At 39.3% G+C, this 19112-nt stretch overlaps 1 protein-coding gene across 1 annotated transcript in view; it reads left to right on the top strand.

Annotated features, from left to right (window-relative positions):
* The window catches only part of LOC117351828 (ankyrin repeat and KH domain-containing protein 1-like), a 167376-nt gene extending 155803 nt beyond the window's left edge, over window positions 1-11573 (top strand). Inside the window, 3 exon segments of the mRNA XM_033927673.1 lie at window positions 2587-2762; window positions 3367-3534; window positions 11044-11573. Of these exon segments, the coding sequence (XP_033783564.1) occupies window positions 2587-2762; window positions 3367-3534; window positions 11044-11103 (404 nt within the window). The 3' untranslated portion in view covers window positions 11104-11573.
* Window positions 11574-19112: the final 7539 nt, after the last annotated feature.

The following is a 19112-nucleotide window of genomic DNA, read 5'->3' as shown; positions in this document are numbered from 1 at the left end:
AGGTAATCATGTTTAAGGTTTTCAACAATAATTTGTCAGCCTTATTGTAAGCTTTAGCAGTGACACTTGGTGCTCAAATACTTTCATAGTACCAAGATTTAAACACCCACCTCTTATTAGCCCTTCTCAACTATTTTTAGTATATAAGTTTTTGTTTTAGCTACAATTTACTTAGCCGTTTAAACAAGTATTAAAGCCTTTAAGATAAGTCTGAATTAAGTTATATGTCCGGCCAGGGAATATTCATCTAACATGTTTTGCCGAAAAACCGGCTTTTACAAGGACTTCCCCTATAGACAGAAATATCAATATTACTCTTCTAATCACCACTACTTTCATATACAATCAGACTCCATTCAGCCTCTCACCTGTTCCTGCCGTACACAATTGACTGCCCCAGCTTTTCCAGACACAAAAAATGTGTGTTCCAACTGAGGAATAAATTAGGACACACCCTAATAACTAATATTACCCCGTTTGGCTGAAATAACTGCAGTGAGACGCTTCTTGTAGCCATCTACCAGTCTCTGACATCGGTCTGAGGAAAGTTTGGCCCACTCCTCAATGCAGAATTCTTTCAGCTGTGAGATGTTTGAGGGGTTTATTGCAAATACAGCCTGTTTCAAATCACCCCACAGCATCTCGATGGGATTAAGATCAGGGCTTTGACTTGGCCATTCCAGAACTCTTCATTCTTCATTTCTTAGTTTTCAGACAGTCCTTGGTGGATTTACTGATATGTCTTGGGTCATTGTCGTGTTGCAGGGTCCAATTCCGCTTCAGCTTTAATTTTCTTACAGATGGTCTCGCATGTTCTTCAAGTACCCTCTGATACATGGTAGAATTCATGGTGGATTCTATGATGATGAGCTGGCCAGATCCTGCTGCAGCAAAGCATCCCCAAACCATGACACTTCCACCTCCATGCTTTATGGTTGGTATGAAGTTCATTTCCTGGAATGCTGCATTTGGTGTACGCCAAAAATGTCCTTTTCTGGTGTCCAAATAATTCAATTTTACACTCATCTGTCCATAGAACACTATTCCAGAAGTCCTGGTGTTTGTCTACCTTCTCTGGCCTTGATGTTTCTCTTAGAGAGCAAAGGTTTTCTCCTTGCACACTTCCTATGCAAGTTAAATTTGTGCAGTCTCTTTCTGATTGTATAGGCATGTACTTTCGCATCAACAGTAGCAAGAGCCTTAATGTCATGTTAAGGTTTTTGGAGACTGCTTTTAATTGTACAACTACAGTATTTTTCCAGACCGTGGAATGGCTAATGTCAGATTCTTTTGAGATCTTTTTAATTTCTTACCAGACTTATAAACTGCTACAGTCTTCTTTCTGAAGGTCTCAGACAGCTCTTTTGATCTCACCATGATGTTCACTCTCACCGCAGCAGTCATGAGCACACCAAACTAAATGTTTGAGGTTTAATTAGGGCAAACTTCCTTCAAAATGCTGATTAACGTTGTTCTAATCATGTGCACCTGATGTGATAAACTGGCTCAAATCACACACAGATATAAGTAGGAGGATATGTGGGGGTGTCCTAATTTATTCCTCAAAATACACATTTTTGTGGATATCTTTTGTTTCATGAGTAAATCAAGGAAAACTTCTGTTTACGTGCAATTACATCACTTTCTTTTCCAGAGATTTAAAAAAAAAAAAAATTGACATAGATATGCGAACATTTCTTAAGAAAGAATTGAATATTTCATAGGTGTCCTAATTTTTCACATGACTCTATATCAGAGAATATGTACTGTTGTATCTGCATACCACATCTGAACCTGTCAGAAATTTGTGCCCTTCAACAGCATTTTCCTGTAAAGCCCTACCAGGGATATAGCAGCTATAGGAGTGATGACATAATCAACCAGATTATTAATTTCTGCCAGCTTAATTTTCTTCTGCTACTGTATCATGTTCTAGAATCTAAACTGAAGTGCATTTTAAAAAAAGTTCTTTGTGGATAGAAATATGCTTTATGATTTTCATGAAATACCACATCAAGCTTTTATGCTGCTACCCAATATAAATATGAAAGAGAATGTAAGTTTGATTTGAGAGCACCAGAATAAACTCCCCATTATGAATGTCATTGAGGAAGATGAAAAAAATGCAACCAAGTTATTTTTCTTGGATATTGGTAAAAGTAGAGCAGTTTTTAAAAAGGTGTAAGTGAAAATAACTATATGCTAAAGGTTATCAGGGATGAATTCACTGGCTTTTTTTCTTATAAAAATAAAGAGCAAAAGGACTTTGTCAATTGCTGCAAAATGAAAATGTGTATTACATTTAAATATATAATCCCACTAATTCTATTAACCAGCTCATGCCAGCTAACAACAATAGAAGAACCACCCTATTCAGTTCAACGAAAAACAAGTGTGAAATTTTATTTCTTGTTCCTTGGTGAAACTATAGAGGGGCATAACTTAAATTAATATGACTATTCAGTGTTCTATTATGTGGGATTTCATTATAATCCTAAAACTATTGCCTACTTTTGTTACAGTATTGGGCTCAATTTTTTTTAATGAATTGTTATCCAAAGGTAACAAATTAACTATTGTTTCTAGAAGGTCTATCAGGTTGGTCCCAGCCTGTAATGGGTAATCATCCAGTACATGAACAGTTGTCAGATCCTGGCACATTTTCACAGCATCAGCCAATGGAAAGAGATGACTCTGGAATGATAGCGCCATCAAATATTTTCCACCAGCCAATGCCAAGTAGCTTTGTGGATTTTTCAAAGGTAAATATAACGTATTTATAGTTTTGTTTTGTTTTGGGTTTTTTTTTTTAAATCAAAATTTGACTATCTGTCTTTTAGAAAAAGTACGTTTGATTCAGTGCCTGGGTTTTCAACCATTTTTTTATTTTACTGTCATATTAGTTCTGCCTTGCCCAAGTATAATTGATGACTCTTTAAAAAAGTACATATTTGGGGTGTATAAGAACTTATCAGTAAATGGTTGCAAGTCTAGGTGGGTTCTCTAGTGTAGTGCTCTAATATTACTGTGAAATCTGTAAAATGTTTAGTCTCTGTAAAGTAGCATACTCTTATTGTATGCATGGTATAAGCATTGGAGGTTATAAAAGTTCTCCTATATTTGTACTTTAACACCAAAAATATGTTGTTTCTTTATTTTGTAATTCCTTGTTAGTGATGTACTGTGCTAAACATAATAGTAGTCATTTAATTGAATGGTGGTTCTGGTATAAATCTTGTATAAGCCATACTTTTGGCTGTTGAGTAGGAAGTTATAGATCTATATCCATAATGCATTACTATGTGGAGTCTTCCAAGCTATATCTCGGTCATCAGTTTATTAAATGTTCCAATATTCTATTTCTAGGGACTACCAATTTCCATGTATGGAGGTGCTGTAATTCCATCACATCCTCAGTTGGCTGATGGTTCAGGAGGCCCTCCTTTGTTTAATGGGCTACATGCACCAGATCCAGCTTGGAGCCCCATGATAAAAGTAGTCCCAAACTCAGCAGACTGTACGGATCCCCAGCAGGTAAGTAAACCAAATCAAGAAAAATGTAAAGGCCATTTAAATTTAAACAGTGTCTTAAGGTTTCATTGTTTTATATTCACTTTTATTATGTTAGAACAATATTCTTTGCGTCTTTACCAGTCCAGGACCTGTGGGTTGTGCTCACTGGCCAGCAGATGGAGACAGAGATTAAAGACTTATGGGAGTCTGACCTAGAAGAGCACTGTGCAACCTGAGATCTTTGGTATTTCTCAGACTTCGGCAGATGGTGATGGGTGGATTGTACAGCTCCTGAACATCACAGAGAGAAGCTCCTGGTCCAGTTGGTTGAGGATAAGAGGGCTGTATTTGGGTGGGGGAGGCAGTTTTGCCTTGAACCAGGGGACATCTTGGAACTGGAACATAACTTAAAACACTAGAAGAACCTTCTTTACCCTGGATAGCTTCACAGTGAGTACAGGGATCTGTTCTTAAGGGTTGTTAAACATGTCTCTGTAAAGATGGTATAGCAAATGCCTTACCCTTACTGCCGGTGATATATAGTGATGTAATCTATACTTTAGAATTTTGAAGATGTATATTAAACTTTTAAGCTGTATCTTCAGAACGTGCTTTCTGTGTGGTTTATTACTATACCTATGGGAATTTTGCACTACATTCTACATCAACTCTTGTTGAAATTGATGTATTGTACTCATTGATCACTTTGTTAGTTTAGCATAGCGCTTCATATAAAACTTCATATGTGTTCAATTCAATTATTTTAATCTTTTTATCAGTGTAATTTGATTATTGCACTCATCATTGATCAGCTTTGTTAGTTTAATATAGAGCTTTATATGTGCTCAATTTAATTAAATCTTTTTATCAGTGCATTTGGTTATTTCAATTTTTTTTTATCACTTTGCAAAGTTAAATAGCTCTTATCCGAGTCCTGTCTGAATGCCAGCTGGGGACTAGTGAAAGATTGAAATACATCAATTTCAACAAGCGTTGATGTAGAATGCAATGTAAGAGTCCCGTTGGTACAGTAATAAACCACACAGAAAGCACATTCTGAAGATAGCTTAAATGTTTTTAATATACATCTTCAAAATTTATAATTAGATGTTACATCACTATATATCACCTGTAGATTTGTTTTGTGGCAAGTAACCAAAGAATATAGCCATTATATTAACAGTGATTACCCTTACTGCCATCATCTCCAAGCGAGCATGGACTGGTGACCAAGTTTGCAAGCAGTTTTAACTGTAGCTACACCTCTAAAGTAGGCCACAGCACAAACCTTGAGTTTGCGTGTGGCTAGTGCGCCTGAGTTAGAATTCAAATTCCTGCTCACAAGAAAGCTGGTGCTGTGGGGGCTGGCATATGGCTGCTGGTCACTGTACATCTTGCCACTCCTAAGTCTGCAGTTGCTCTGGATCAGGGAAGAAGCCTGAATCTAAGGGAAAAGTTCCCTTGGGGCAAACTCCATTCTGGTTTCTGCTGTAGGGCAATTTCACAGTTCCTTACGGAAGGAAGAGCAGCCATTTTGTTTCACTCCATCTTGCATTTCACTTTTTTATACTGTTTGCGGCTGGTACTCATGGCACTTCTGGCTATTAGACCATCCTTTGTTCCAAAAACTTCTACTCATTCTTCAAGGCCACCTTGACATTTGGAAGAGGATCAGGGTTAACATTTTCCCCAGAATTTGTGGTGTTTCTTCATAAGACTTTTTTAAACCAAAGATCTTAGGAGGGCATGTCACAACTCTTCCTTCACCTTCTGATGCTGCTTCAGCGCCAAAAGTAAAGACTTCGATAGGAGCTAGAGGAGTGGGACTTCTCTTCTATGCTATCTGCAGGTGTTTTAGACCAAGTATGGTCAAATAGAATTGAAGTGGGTTCTCTAGCAAATAAAAGGAGAGATTCTAGTGGAGGAGGGGGGGGACAACCCTTCAGTAATATGATTATTTAGGAAACTTGAGCTCCCAGCATTAATTTCAAATTTTTAAGCATTTCAGAGAACTCTCTGCAATAATCTCTTGCTATGGGAACTTTGATATTGGTGGCTATCAGGAAGCCTTCCAGATTTGTCCCATCCATCAAGCCATTTTTGCTAAGTAGGAAACTCCCAAATTGGGAGTGTAGGTAGAGCAATGGCTAAGCTATATCCTTTGTTACCAAATGCGGTGGATGTCTGATAATGGCAATTACCAAGAAAACCACTAGCTTGGTAAAGGAAATCTTGGCTGTGAAAGATATTTAAGATAGGTTGAAGATTTTGATGTTTTCATTATTGTCTCCAGGCAGTTGTGTACATCACTTGTGTCTAAAGCCTATTTTCTATGAATACATCAAGGTCGAAGAACTTGATGAACCTTCTTTGGACTTCTTCCAGTTGGAATTGAGTATAACTTAGGTTGCCAGATGCTTCATATGATTTGAAGTATGGTGATGACAGTGTTGGTCTTAGCATCTTTTATAGCATTCTGCTAATAAATGCTTCAATACCTCTTTCCTTTCTGAGTAAGCTACTAGTTGAAGATTTCAGAAATTGATGAAAAATTTTGGGGACTCCAAGCTGCAAAGGTGAGCACAAGTGATTATCTTTGAACAGATTTAGAGAAAACAGGAAAATCAGGAGCTTTTTAGGAAAGGATGTTCTCAAGGACCTCATTGTGATCCACTGAAATCCCCTGATGATTGATATCCTAAGGTCATTCTGCAGAGAAACAGATTAGAGGATATATTTCCCTGGTTTATTGAGGAATAGATTTGCATTCTGTCTAGGATGTTTTATAACACATGTATGCAAGCTGGGATTTTATTGACCTCTTTCAGAAACCTTTCTGAATGTGCCCTGTCAAACTCCTTCAAGAAGGGGTGGCTGTTCAGGTTACTTTCCATAATCTTTTCATCCTCAGGGTAATCATCCAAGTACCAGACCAATGAGGAGATATTCTGTTCCCAAAAAAGAGAAAAACTTACCCAGATCATCGCAAAAGTGTCAATTATGTTTTGAAGGTCAAACATTTCAGAATAGAGACCTTAAGATCAGTGACTGCAGCTGTGCAACGGGGGAAAATTATGACCTCATTAGACTTCAAGGAAATTTACTTATATATTCCCACTTGGCTGCAACATTAGAGAAATTGAAAATGTCTGCTAGAATTACAAATCTGTTCCAAGTAATGCCTTTTGGTGTAGCAACAGCACCTTAACACTTTCTAAGGTTATGGTTGTGGTGACAACATTTTTGTGACGAGAGTGGATCAGAGTTCACTCTTACTTGGACGATTGGCTAATTAAAGCAAGCTCACAGCAAGAGAGCAAACAGATTACAAAGTTCTTAGATTTCTACAGTTGCTAGACTAGATAATCATTTTTTACAAAGAGCAATCCAATTCCCTGTCAGGTTTTGGAGTATTTAGTCTGGGCATTGTAACTTCAGTCACAGGTTGCCTGCCTTCTGATTCAAAAAGATTCCCAAGCATGGGACTTATGCGAGTCCTGAGCTCATTAGCGGTGACCATAATTCTGGTTGGCTCAATCATGAGGCTGCTACAGATGTCTTTACTGAGCCAGTGGTCTTGGTATTGCAGGATTACAAAGTTTTTTTGTGTGTACCATGGGCATAAGCAACGATCAGCATAAAATGGTGGCTTCTACTGTTCAAACTGCTTTGAGGAATATCCCTTCAGGATCCCAGTTATACTGTACTCACCACAGATGTGAGTCTTTAGCTGAGGAGCTCATTACAACAACCAAGTGGCACAGAGAATATGATCTCAAAACAAGAGGTATCCTAGTCTATCAACATGTTGAAAATGGTTCTAATGGTGCTCCATTTCTTTTAAAAGGAGGTGAAGATCAGGGCAGTCATTTTTTTCCAACAATGTTGGTAGCCTGCATCAACAAACGAAGAACCAAAGTGTGGTCTTGGCAAAGAAGCAGGACTGCTATTTACCTGGGTGGAATGATGCCTTCTGAGTCTGGCATTTCACAAAGATGGAGCTAGGAACACTCAAGTAGGCTTTCAGCAATCACTCTCTAGATCTGAAAAGAGTGGGAATTGTTTGAACAAAAGCTTCAAGAGACAAGGTGATAGGGCAATCCAATCTTGGGTCTCATGCAACAAAAGTCATTGCCATGTTTTCTTTTGAAAGAAGTCTGAGCCAAGGACAATGGATACTCTCGTAAATTGTGGCCACCAGAGCAGCTGCTTTGTGGTGTTGACACTTTCAATATTAGATCATGTACTTCAAAGAATTATATTCTTTCCAGGGCCAGCAATTCTGGCTGAAAAGACTGGTTTGCAGACCTTGTGTCACAAAATAGATCAAACCTTACTTCTTCCCCAGACAAAGAATCTTCTAATGCAAGGACCAGTCAGCCTTCTGTTGTATGGCTTGGTTATTGAGGCCACACTTAAGACACAGAAGTTATTCAGAGTAAATAATTGCCATCTTAAGGTTAGAAAGTGTTCCACTTCCACAGTTTATGCTAGAATTTGGCAATTTGATCTTGGTGCTCAGGGCAATGGCTCCCTTTACCGCATCCATATCTCAAATTTTAGATTTTCTGCAAGATAGTCTTTCCTCAAGGCTAGCCCTCAGGACCTTGAAAGTTCAGATGGCAGCACTATCCTGTTTTCAATGACTTTTCAAAAAGATGTGTGCATCTGGATCTTTTTTTTTCCCCTCATAGGAGTTTCCTGTATCTGCCTGTCTTTCTCAGGTTGGTCCCTTTCTTCCTAAAATAGTATATTTTCATGTGAATCGGATCCTAATTATTTCATCCTTCCACAGAGAAGACTTGCAAATAATTTAAATCCTTCCCTTTGGTAGATATCTGTTGTGTCCACATTAGATATTGTGTCTGGAAGCAAGTTAATGATGATCAAAGAACGGTTTGTTTTTGAAGATGCAAGAAAGAAGCAAAGCAGCCTCTAGGGTTAATTGCCCTTTTGGCTTAAAAAAATTCTTCAGCCTATGTTCTTATAGGGAAGTAACCTCCACAAGATTTGAGAGCACATTCCACTAGAGGAATAGCCATATCTTGGACAGAATCTGGTGTAGTAGCTCCCTTTGACATTTGTAGAGAGGCAGCATGGTCATCCGTTCATGCTCTTGCAAAGTGTTTATAGATTTAGGGCTTCTTTTACTAAGGTGCGTTAGGGCATTAACGCATGGAATAGCGTGTGCTAGACTTTTAACACCAGCATTGAGCTAGCGTTAGTTCTAGCCATGTACCGTGCGGTAATATCCTGCGTGCGCTAAAACTGCTAGCGCACCTTAGTAAAAAGAGCCCTTAATTCTGTGGCACGGGCAGATGGCAGGTTTTGGGACTCAAGTTCTATGAACAGGGAGGAGTGGCCTAGTAGTTAGAGCTGCTGCCTCAGCACTCTGAGGTTGCGAGTTCAATCCCTGCCTGCACTCTATGACTCTGGGTAAGTCACTTAGCCCTGCATTGCTCTAGGTACCACAGTTAGATTGTAAGTCTACCGGGACAGATAGGGAAAATACTTGAGTACCTGATTATTATTCAATGCATTGTAAACTGCTTTGGGTGAATCTGTTCATGAAAAAGCAGTTAATAAATCCCAGTAAATAAATAAGGTTTGTTTTGCTACATCCCACAGGTCCTAAATTGTTCTAGTAAGGACACTAAGGTAGAAGAAACTTTCTCTTTCCTTTAATCCTACCAGACCAGTCCAGGAACCCTCCCTGCCATTTTGGGCATACCAGGACATTTCTTTTCCTATTTCTGTTCAGTTTTTGGTTCTCATACAGGTTTTCTTCTGTATTTAGTTATGCTTTAGGGGATTGCAAAGATCTGCAATGTGACATAATCAAGCTTGAGAAATGGGTATCGACATGGCAAATGAGATTCAGCATTGATAAGTGTAAAGTGATGCATGTCGGTAACAAAAATCTCATGCATGATTACGGGATGTCCAGGGGGGGTACTTGGAGACACCTCCCAGGAAAGAGACTTGGGAGTTCTAATCGACAAATCGATGAAGCTGTCCACACAATGTGCGGCAGTGTCGAAAAGGGCGAACAGAATTTTAGGAATAATAAAGAAGGGGATCACGAACAGATCGGAGAAGGTTATCATGCCACTGTACCGGGCCATGGTGCGCCCTCAACTGGAGTACTGCGTCCAGCACTGGTCGCCATACATGAAGAAGGACATGGTACTACTCGAAAGGGTCCAGGGAAGAGTGACTAAAATGGTTAAGGGGCTGGAGGAGTTGCTGTACAGTGAGAGATTGGAAAAACTGGGCCTCTTCTCCCTTGAAAAGAGGAGACTGAGAGGGGATATGATTGAAACATTCAAAATACTGAAGGGAATAGACTTAGCAGATAAAGACAGATTGTTCACCCTCTCCAAGGTAGGGAGAACGAGAGGGCACTCTCTGAAGTTAAAAGGAGATAGATTCCGTACAAACGTAAGGAAGTTCTTCTTCACCCAGAGAGTGGTAGAAAACTGGAACGCTCTTCCGGAGTCTGTTATAGGGGAAAACACCCTCCAGGGATTCAAGACAATGTTGGACAAATTCCTGCTAAACTGGAACGTACGCAGGTGAGGCTGGACTCATTTAAAGCACTGGTCTTTGACCTGGGGGTCGCCACGTGAGCGGACTGCTGGGCACGATGGAACAGTGGCCTGACCCAGCATCGGCAATTCTTATGTTCGTGTATTCAATTTACAGATATGAGGGGATAATTCTATTTTCTACTGTATTAGTATTTTGAATGACACAGATCTTAAGACTGTATGGTGCCTCCTAATCTTTAGTCTCCCTCTCTCCATCTTCTGGCTGATGGGCATAACCCACAGGTCCTAGACTGGTCTAATAGAACTAATGGAAATAAAGTTAACATATAAGGACGTTTTCTCAATTTTCAGTTGTGTTTTTTCTGATCATAAATACCCACTCTATCAAACACAAAAAATGGATTCCTATAAATTAACTTTCTGTTCTGTTTTTGGTATGTGACATTCCCTTCCATCAATTGATGATAATGTTATTGCTGCTCTAGTCCCAGTTTAAAAGATTAAGATAAGGTGCTGTTCTGTCTTTATAATCGTATAAATGCTTCTCTTTTATATCAGTTTATTGAGAGATCTTTGATTTTTGTAAGGTTAGCAACATTGTATATGTTTGGGGCTTCAGATGTTGGTACTTAGAAGCAGTGTGTTTTAGGGGGTTCTTTGAACAGTTTTGGGGTGATATCTGGTAAGAATTTTTGTGTATTGTGACTGGGTAATGGGTATCAAAAATTGGTGAGAGATCCAAAATGCTATCTTTTCTTAAAATACCTATGGATTACCTCTAAAAATGTACCCAAAGTTGCCTCTGAAAGATATATTACAATATTTTAAAGTTGCCATGGAAAGTGGTCATAAAAAGTGGCTAAAAGTTTTATTTGAAGTGTAATGGGCATGAGTAGCAATTTAGATAGTATGCAACTGAAATCTATAATATTCATAAATCTTTTGCCTTCATTGAAAGAGTACACTTTTCCCCCCATAGATTTGGCCTGGAACATGGGCACCACATATTGGAAACATGCATCTAAAATATGTCAACTAAAATTTGGAAAATCGCTCCTTCAGCCCTGTTTGAAAACCTTTGATCTTGGAAGAACCCTTTAAGGATTTTTTTTTTTTAATTTTATCTTCTTATTTTTGATGTGCCTAACTAAACAATTTTCTGAATGGGCTGTTACAATGGAAACTCGATTTACCACTCTTTAAGAACAAATTGATTCCTATGTACCACAGGTTCTATATTCCTTTTAGTTTTAGCCATTTTGAACTTCAAAATCAGATGAACTGTTGCAGTGTTTCCGGCTAAACCTTACTGAAATCTACTTGTATGCAGCAGAAAACTAAATTACATGATTTCAGCCTTTTAGGTGGTAAAAACATGTATATTTGTTTACAAACTTACAAAAAAAAAAAAAGTTGAGTAAATTTCATGTCGTATAGTGGCTCTACTTTATGTAGCCTGTATTAATGTGAAATATTTACCGGATTATTCAATAAAAAAGATGAACAATGCTTGTGTGCTTTTTTTCATTTTGTGGATGACGTTTATTTCATGTTCAGTCAGTAAATCACATAAAAACATATGTACACCTTGTCAGAAGCAAAACATGTGTTAAATTATTCAAAATGGTGGCCATGCTTGCAAAACTAATATGCATAAATATTTAAAGTAATCCTGTCAGTACAAATTTGTATTTGACTCAAGTTCATGTGTTGGAAAATATACATGACCTGGAAGAGGAGTTCTTGGAGGTGCAAACAGGAGAACAAAAATCCCACAAGTCACAACATAGAAACATGACGGCAGATAAAGGCCGGATGGCCCATCCAGTCTGCCCATCAGAAGAGGAAGTACTACTATTATTTAACACTTCTATAAGCACAGAAAGGTGTATGCAGTGTTGTACATTTGTCATGTAATAGATGCCCTGAAAAGCTTACATCCTAGTGTGAAGACACAGACTGGACATGTAGAGGCTGGGGAGTTTCTTGCAGAGTGAATGATAGGAAGGACATGGGTAATTTTAAGAGTAGCAAGCAGCCTTGGCAAGTGGGCTTTTTATCTTAGATTTGAAAACTACAGGAGATGGAGCCTGAAGTAATGACTCGGGCAAGCTGTTCATGCATATGGTGCATCAAGATAGAAGGGGTGGAATCTGGAGTTGGCAGCGGAGGAGAAGGGTACAGTTAGAAGGAACTTGCCCGATGAACGGAGTTCACAGGGGAGCGCATAGGGGATAAGTGAGGAAAGATATTGAAGGACTGCGGAATGAGTACACTTGTAGGTCAGTGAGAGGAGTTTGAACTGTATTCGGAATGGATGGGGAGCCAGTGAAGTGATGAGGAGAGGGGTAATGTAAATATGGTGGCTCATGTGGAATATAAGTTGTGCAGCCAAATTTTGCACAGAGATGAGAAAGGTGGTTGAGTGGAAGACCCGAGAGAAGCAAGTTGCAATAATCTAAGCAAGAGGTGATGAGTGTAGATAAGGATTTTGGTAGTGTACTTGGAAAGGAGAGGTCATATTTTGGTAATATTATAGAAGTAATAAAGGACGTTTTTGTACTTGATTATGATGAATTGCATACATCTTTGAAGCTTAAGTACATAACGGACTCAGCACGGGCCGAGTTTAGTCACTATAGCCTGCATCAGGAGTCCATAGACACTGAAAAAAGTATAAATGGGGTAAGACGTACTTTCCTTGATGCATAATACATTACTGCACAGGAAAATTGCATACATCTTTACCCCATTTACACTTTTTCAGTGTCCATGGATGCAGGCTTTAGTGACTAAATTGGGTCTGTGTCGAGTCCATATGTACTTAACCTTCAGAGATGTATGTAGCAAATGACACGGGGACAAATTTTTCCCTGTCACATCCCCGTGAGTTTTGTCACTATGCCTGTCCCTGCCCCATTCCTGTAAGCTCTGCCTTAACCACACAAGCCTCGAACACTTATGATTTTAAAGTGATTGAGGCTTATGCAGATGAGGACAGAACTTGTAGGGACAAGACAGGAAAATGAGTCCCCGTGGGGATGGGGGAAAAATTTGTCCCTTATTCACTCAAAATAAGCCCCATACAGACAAACGATACACACACACCCAGTAACACTACAAGGCCTTACAACCCACAACATTCACACTCCCCAAAGAGAAAGGGAAAAAAGAAAAGAAATGGAGAAAAAGGCCTCAGTTCAGCTTCAGCTGTCCAAAAAAACTCCACTCCTACAAAAGCTGTTTATGTGTAAATGCTGAAAACAGGGCAAATAAAGTAGCCTGCCAGGTGGTATCAAACAGCACGCCTAATACAGATGAAAGTCAGTGGGTGAATGTAACAAAAGGCAGTATAGTCCAGCTCATAACATCCACAGCAAAAGCAAGAAAAATAACTTAGCTGCTAATGGCCTCCAAATCCAGGCCAGGCAGTCCTTATACCCAACGGGATACCCTCCGTTTCGCATCAAATTGCTGCGTCAGGGGTGTTCATATCATTGCTTCACATCCAATATTCCAGACCCACCATACTCCTCAAACATCCTCACCACTTCATCGATCAAAACTGGCACCATTCCCTTTGTGTGTGTGTGTGTGTGTGTGCTCTGATACTTAAATGTACAGTGACAATAATTTAGCATATCTACCTCTGCTAACATGTACATTCCCAAAATTTTATTGATTTTTCTTGTAAGCCTCTAAGTGTTTGACTGATTCATGGTGTATCTGATAGAAACCACATTCTCAATTATCACAATGTGTGACAATGAAGCAAAGTAATGCACGTACTTCTAGAGAAAATTGAAGTGTTAGCAATCTTGAAGACTATTTTAAAGGATCAAATATGACACCAGTCTCCACTTCAGATGTGTGTGTCTCACCCAGTTTCCCAGCTTTAATGGGAAGGGCTTCTAATACACTGCTTGAAGCAGACATGCAAATTAGGAGAACTGCTCAATATCAGCTTTTCTTACACCAAGCTATAAATAACACTTGCATTCCCACATGCTTTCTAATTCTGAGATTCAATTTAATATTTTAACAAACATGAAATCTAAAACCTGCTTGTACAATATAAATCTAACTGCCTAGGTCAGGCCCTTTTAAGATGCCCTCTCATAAACTAATTGCTATTGTTTTTGCCCTGCCTCTTTATCTTTGGGCATGCTCTTGAAAAATTTCCTATTACTTTCTGTATCTTTCGTGGAAGGCTTCTTTCCTCTCTCTCGAATGATGTCCTGTATGGTGGTAGAAAAGCACTTACCTGTAGAACTGTTCTCTATGAACAGCAGCATGCATGATGGCATTTCACAGAGCCTGGCACAGCAAGTGTTCCCTAGAGTTCAAAAAGCTTTCTGAAGTAGTCTGCATATGCAGGCACCTTCTCACCCGCCATTGCCGTGTGGGACCATTCCAGTCTAGCATGACTGATAAAATTGCAACTCCAAAAGGTGGTAAATAGGGCTTTTTGGATATTATGCTGTCCCTGTAGAACACCTTGAGGAGTAACTGCTTTCTCTGACAAACTTGGGAATTCCTAGCTACCATGCTGCCCTAAATAAAAGGGGTAAGAAGCAGCCTGGAACAGAAACAAATGGGACCTGGAGGCTGGAGATGGATTGCAAACCCCAAATATATTCTGAAGAATTGTCTGAACAAACCAGCTGTTTGGGAATCTTATTCTAAACAGTACTGAGAAGTGGATTGAATTTTTTTACCAGAGTATTAAAGTGGTTTACAAAAAAAAAAAAAACCCAGAAATTTCAAAAATACTAAATAAACTACAACATATTTAGTTAAAACATTGTGGCAGTTTACTAATATAGAATATAACATTTCACACATAAAGGGACTCTGTATGAAAGCTGGTTTACAAACCTGCTGGAAAAATTGCACTTTTTCACCAAAAGAGACTTTTGGAATCCTGCTAGATGCTTGTGACTTGGTTGGACACAGGCTTCTGGACTTGAACTCTTCATCTGAAACAGGAATGTGGGTATAATGCTCAAATAAGCCTCAGAACCTTCCCTGCCGATTAATACTGCTTGGAAACTACCAGGCAGGTGCTGAGAGAAACATATTACTGGATTAAATGGGCCTTGTATTGGCCCCAGTTTGACAAGTCTAAGATTCCCAGGACATAATTCATGTGGTGATCTTTTAGTCACATATGTGTTCATGGTTTGTTGACTCCAAAATCCAACTTCTTTAGAGCTTAATGATCTCCACCTTACAGGGGTAGATACTAGATTCCTTCTCTCATGACAACAGCTGTGCCTCTGTGTGACACTTACATCATTTTCTACAACACTGAAATAAATGAAAGTCTGATCAGGCCCTACTTATGCTCTCTTGAACAAGATGCTCCTCTTGTCTGACTTGCTGCCTACCCAAAAATACTTATCCCTCCAGTGAGCCTTCATTAACACAAAGGAGACATGGACAGCAGCCTAAGGAGCACACCCGTTTTACAGCCACCCTTGATGATGTTGGTTTTCAACAGATTACAGGCACCATGTCTCTGCTTCCAGTAGACTCATGATTAAAAAAAAAAACAACAAAAAGCCTGTGTAGGACAAGCACCTTTATCTATGTATCTGGTGCCTTGTCCTAACTTTTTTGTTTTACATTTTATTAAAACTTTCTATACTGCCTTTATTCAACAAATAAGGTGGTGTACAGTCTAAAATATTATCAGAAAGGGGAACTCCATTATATAAAAATATGGAAAGCAAAAAAATTAATTAAAAATAGTTCCAGGTAGACAAAACTTATCTGGTTGCCCACAGCCCCACAAAGTGCTTGTTAAAAAGATCTGTTGTCTTGACATCCTTCATGGGGTTTTGTGCCTCCTAGTGATCTGTTTTTGCCTTGGCTTTGATCGCCATCGGGCATTATCATCCTACCAAAGCATGTTATATACAAGGCTTTAAAGGGGTGAATTTGGGCCCAAATGCACAAAGCTCCGTAAATATAGTAAAAATATACTAGGTTGGGAGCAATTTACTTTTACCAGGTTATTCTCACATAGATTGTACAAATAGCATACATGATTTGCATGCCACTGAGTAGTCCAGTAAAAGAGGGGAGGAACTGTGCCTGGCCTCAGAAGAGCAATTGCTAAGCACAGCTCCTCCTGCCTGCAGCTGTTGTTCTTCCCTCTAGTCAATGGGCAGAGGGGAGAGCAGCAGCAGCTGGCTCAGCTGATTTACGCTCCCCCTGCTGGCTCTGGATCCAGCAGTGAAAGTCATGAATCATTTGAGTCAGCAGCCGCCACTCTCCCCTCTGCTGACTCAGCTAATCGTGGCTCCAGTACTGCCATCAATCTTTTATTTTGGATGTTAATATGTAACTTGCCCTGGATAAGGGCGGGTGAGAAATAAACATAAACTGGGCAGAAGGAAGAAGGGTTTCTAGCTGCAGGATAGTTGGGGGGGGGGGGGGTTGTTTGTTTTAGATGGGTGCAGCTGTTATGTGTATGTTGTATAAGTGCACAACAAATACACAACAGCTATTGGCAGCTCCAGAGCTACTGGAAAATTTCTCCATAAAAGGGAGGGGGCAGCATTTTCTTTAGTGCATCAAAAGGAGAGTTCATTTAAATACCAGTGAGCTTCTAATGCATTTGCCTAGGGTTCTCAGGGGCAGATTCTCAAAACCCACTGTGCCTTTAACAATGGTCGTCAAACTGGTTCCAGATTGTTTAGTGTGGAAGTATTCTACCAGACAATTCTCAAAAGGGCTCACTATGGTCTTTTCCAAGCTTCCTGGCAGACTCTGACTTTGCTATGCAAATGTATTATGAGGTCCTTAACCTTGCAGGCCTACATTTGTGGGCAAAATTTTGGCAGGTCTGAGCTGTAGTAATCTTATGTTCTGGTCAGTGCCTGAGCACTGATTGGCTTAGGCATTGAAAGGAAAGTAAGGCTTGACAGTAGAGAATGACACAGTGACAAAATTCATCACCGTTCCCGTCCCCGCGGATAACCGCGGGAAATAATACCATGTCATTTTCTAGTGTCTATTTCAACCTCGGTCCTTCTATTCCAGGATTCTTCAAAGCAAAGCTTGCGGGTCAGTGGCTGTGGCCATTCATACTCTGATTCTTCCCTCTCTCCTTAAAGAATAACATGAAGGTGGTTTCCCGCGGGTACGGTGATGAATTTTGTCACCGTGTCATTCTCTACAAGTTGACAGCTCAGACCTGCCAGAAATTTTTTTTTCTGTTTTCCCCAACAACCCCTGATAGGAGAGATGCTTACCCCCTGTACCTTTCACTTCACGGCCAATCAGAAGGATGCCTACTTCCTCTGGTGGACAGACTCACCTCTTCAAAATAGTGGGCTTCCCCTCCCCAGTGTAACCTGGGATGTACTGGAGAGGGGCCTAAGGCCCTGATTGACCTAGCTATTGAAGGGGCTGACTTGTCCTGCTATTCATAGAGTATCCCTGTTTTTCAGGTAAATACATACGGTAATCTTGTTTTTCTCAAAAGAGCTGACTTTGCTGGACGTAAACCATGTTTCTCCTTTTGATACCTGTGCAAACTGGATTGGCAAGGAAAGTGGTTTTGTAGTGCATTGTTTACTACATCAATCAACAATTTTGTAGGTCATGCCTTTTTTAATTAGATTAAAGCTACGCTCATTAATAGCTAACTCCAATAGCAATTACCCCTCCCTGGACCCAGTCCAGGAGTCTGCTCAAGCAGTCACCCCACTTGCTCCTTTGTTTACTTTATAACATTTTATTGAAGAAATGCAATAAATACATAATATAATACAGTAAAATAGTCATTGCATTTAAATTTACCATATTAACTTCTAATAAATGTTTATCATTCCTTCAAAATAAGATTTTCAAATTACTTATTACATCTCAATATATTCCCTCAATTTCTGACCCCCCCTTATCCCCTACCCCCATTGTTTTAATATTATTACAACATTATAATAAATGAATTAAACAGAAATACAGTTCAAGTAATTTAACACATATTAAAATCATCCTTCTTATTTCCCCCCTACCCTAGAATGAAAGGTGGCATGAAATACCAAGTATATAAAAATGCAAAGCCTTTGTTTAAAATAACCATCATAAATGCATATTGCAATATTGGTTACAAAAAGATCCTCCTAGTTATTGGCATTGGAGGAATCCATGCCATCTTTTAATTTTATTTGAGGTTTTGGAGGTTTGTAAATTTCCTAGAAGAACACTTTTATTTTAAAAAAATCTGGGCCCCCGATATACAAAAATTATCCTCGAAAGCAAGAAGTATGATTCTTAATACTTTTACTTAAATTTAAGTAAATGTTCTTTGTATTTTTATATATTTGGTATTTCATGTCACCTTTCATTCTAGGATGGGGGATAGGAATGATTTTAATATATGTTAAATTAATAATTATTATTTTATTTTTGTAAACCGCAATACCCAGGGAGTACTTGAAATGTATTTGTTTAATTCATTTATTATAATATAATAATATAAAAAAAAACCAATCTAAAGTAATTGTTATAAATGAAATAAATAGAATGAAGGGGAAGAAGGGTAGGCGGGAAAGGGAAGGGGTTAAGGGGGGATATAGAAATATATTTTTAAGGAATGATAAAATATGTATGCAAATGAATTTAATTGTAATGAATATCTCTGTATCATATTATTGTATATTTATTTGATTCCTTCAATAAAATGTTATAAATTAAAATAACCATCTTCTTTGAGCTCCGTTCCTTTCCTAGGGGGTGCATGCAAGTGGTATTGTTTGCAATGTGTCAACTTGCTTCTCTCTTCCCCCCCTTTCAATCCCGAGCTGGACGATCCCGCTGAACCAACAACAGCGAATCACCCCAACACACAGGGGTTTAATCCTTTGCCCCGCCCCCGAGCCCTGATTGCTGCGCGAGCTCGAGCTGTGGGCGGCGCACGTGCTGCTGCTCCCGCGCACCCGGGAGGGCAGAGGACTTGTGCAGTCGAGCCTCGCGCTTGAGAAGGGTCCAGAAATTAAAGGCGGCGAACCGAAATAAAAAGAGGGGGAGGGGGAG

The sequence above is a fragment of the Geotrypetes seraphini genome, chromosome 18, assembly GCF_902459505.1.
Source record: "Geotrypetes seraphini chromosome 18, aGeoSer1.1, whole genome shotgun sequence".
Taxonomy (NCBI): domain Eukaryota; kingdom Metazoa; phylum Chordata; class Amphibia; order Gymnophiona; family Dermophiidae; genus Geotrypetes; species Geotrypetes seraphini.
The sequence above is the reverse complement of the archived record's forward strand: the minus strand, read 5'-3'. Positions and strand labels throughout refer to the sequence as shown.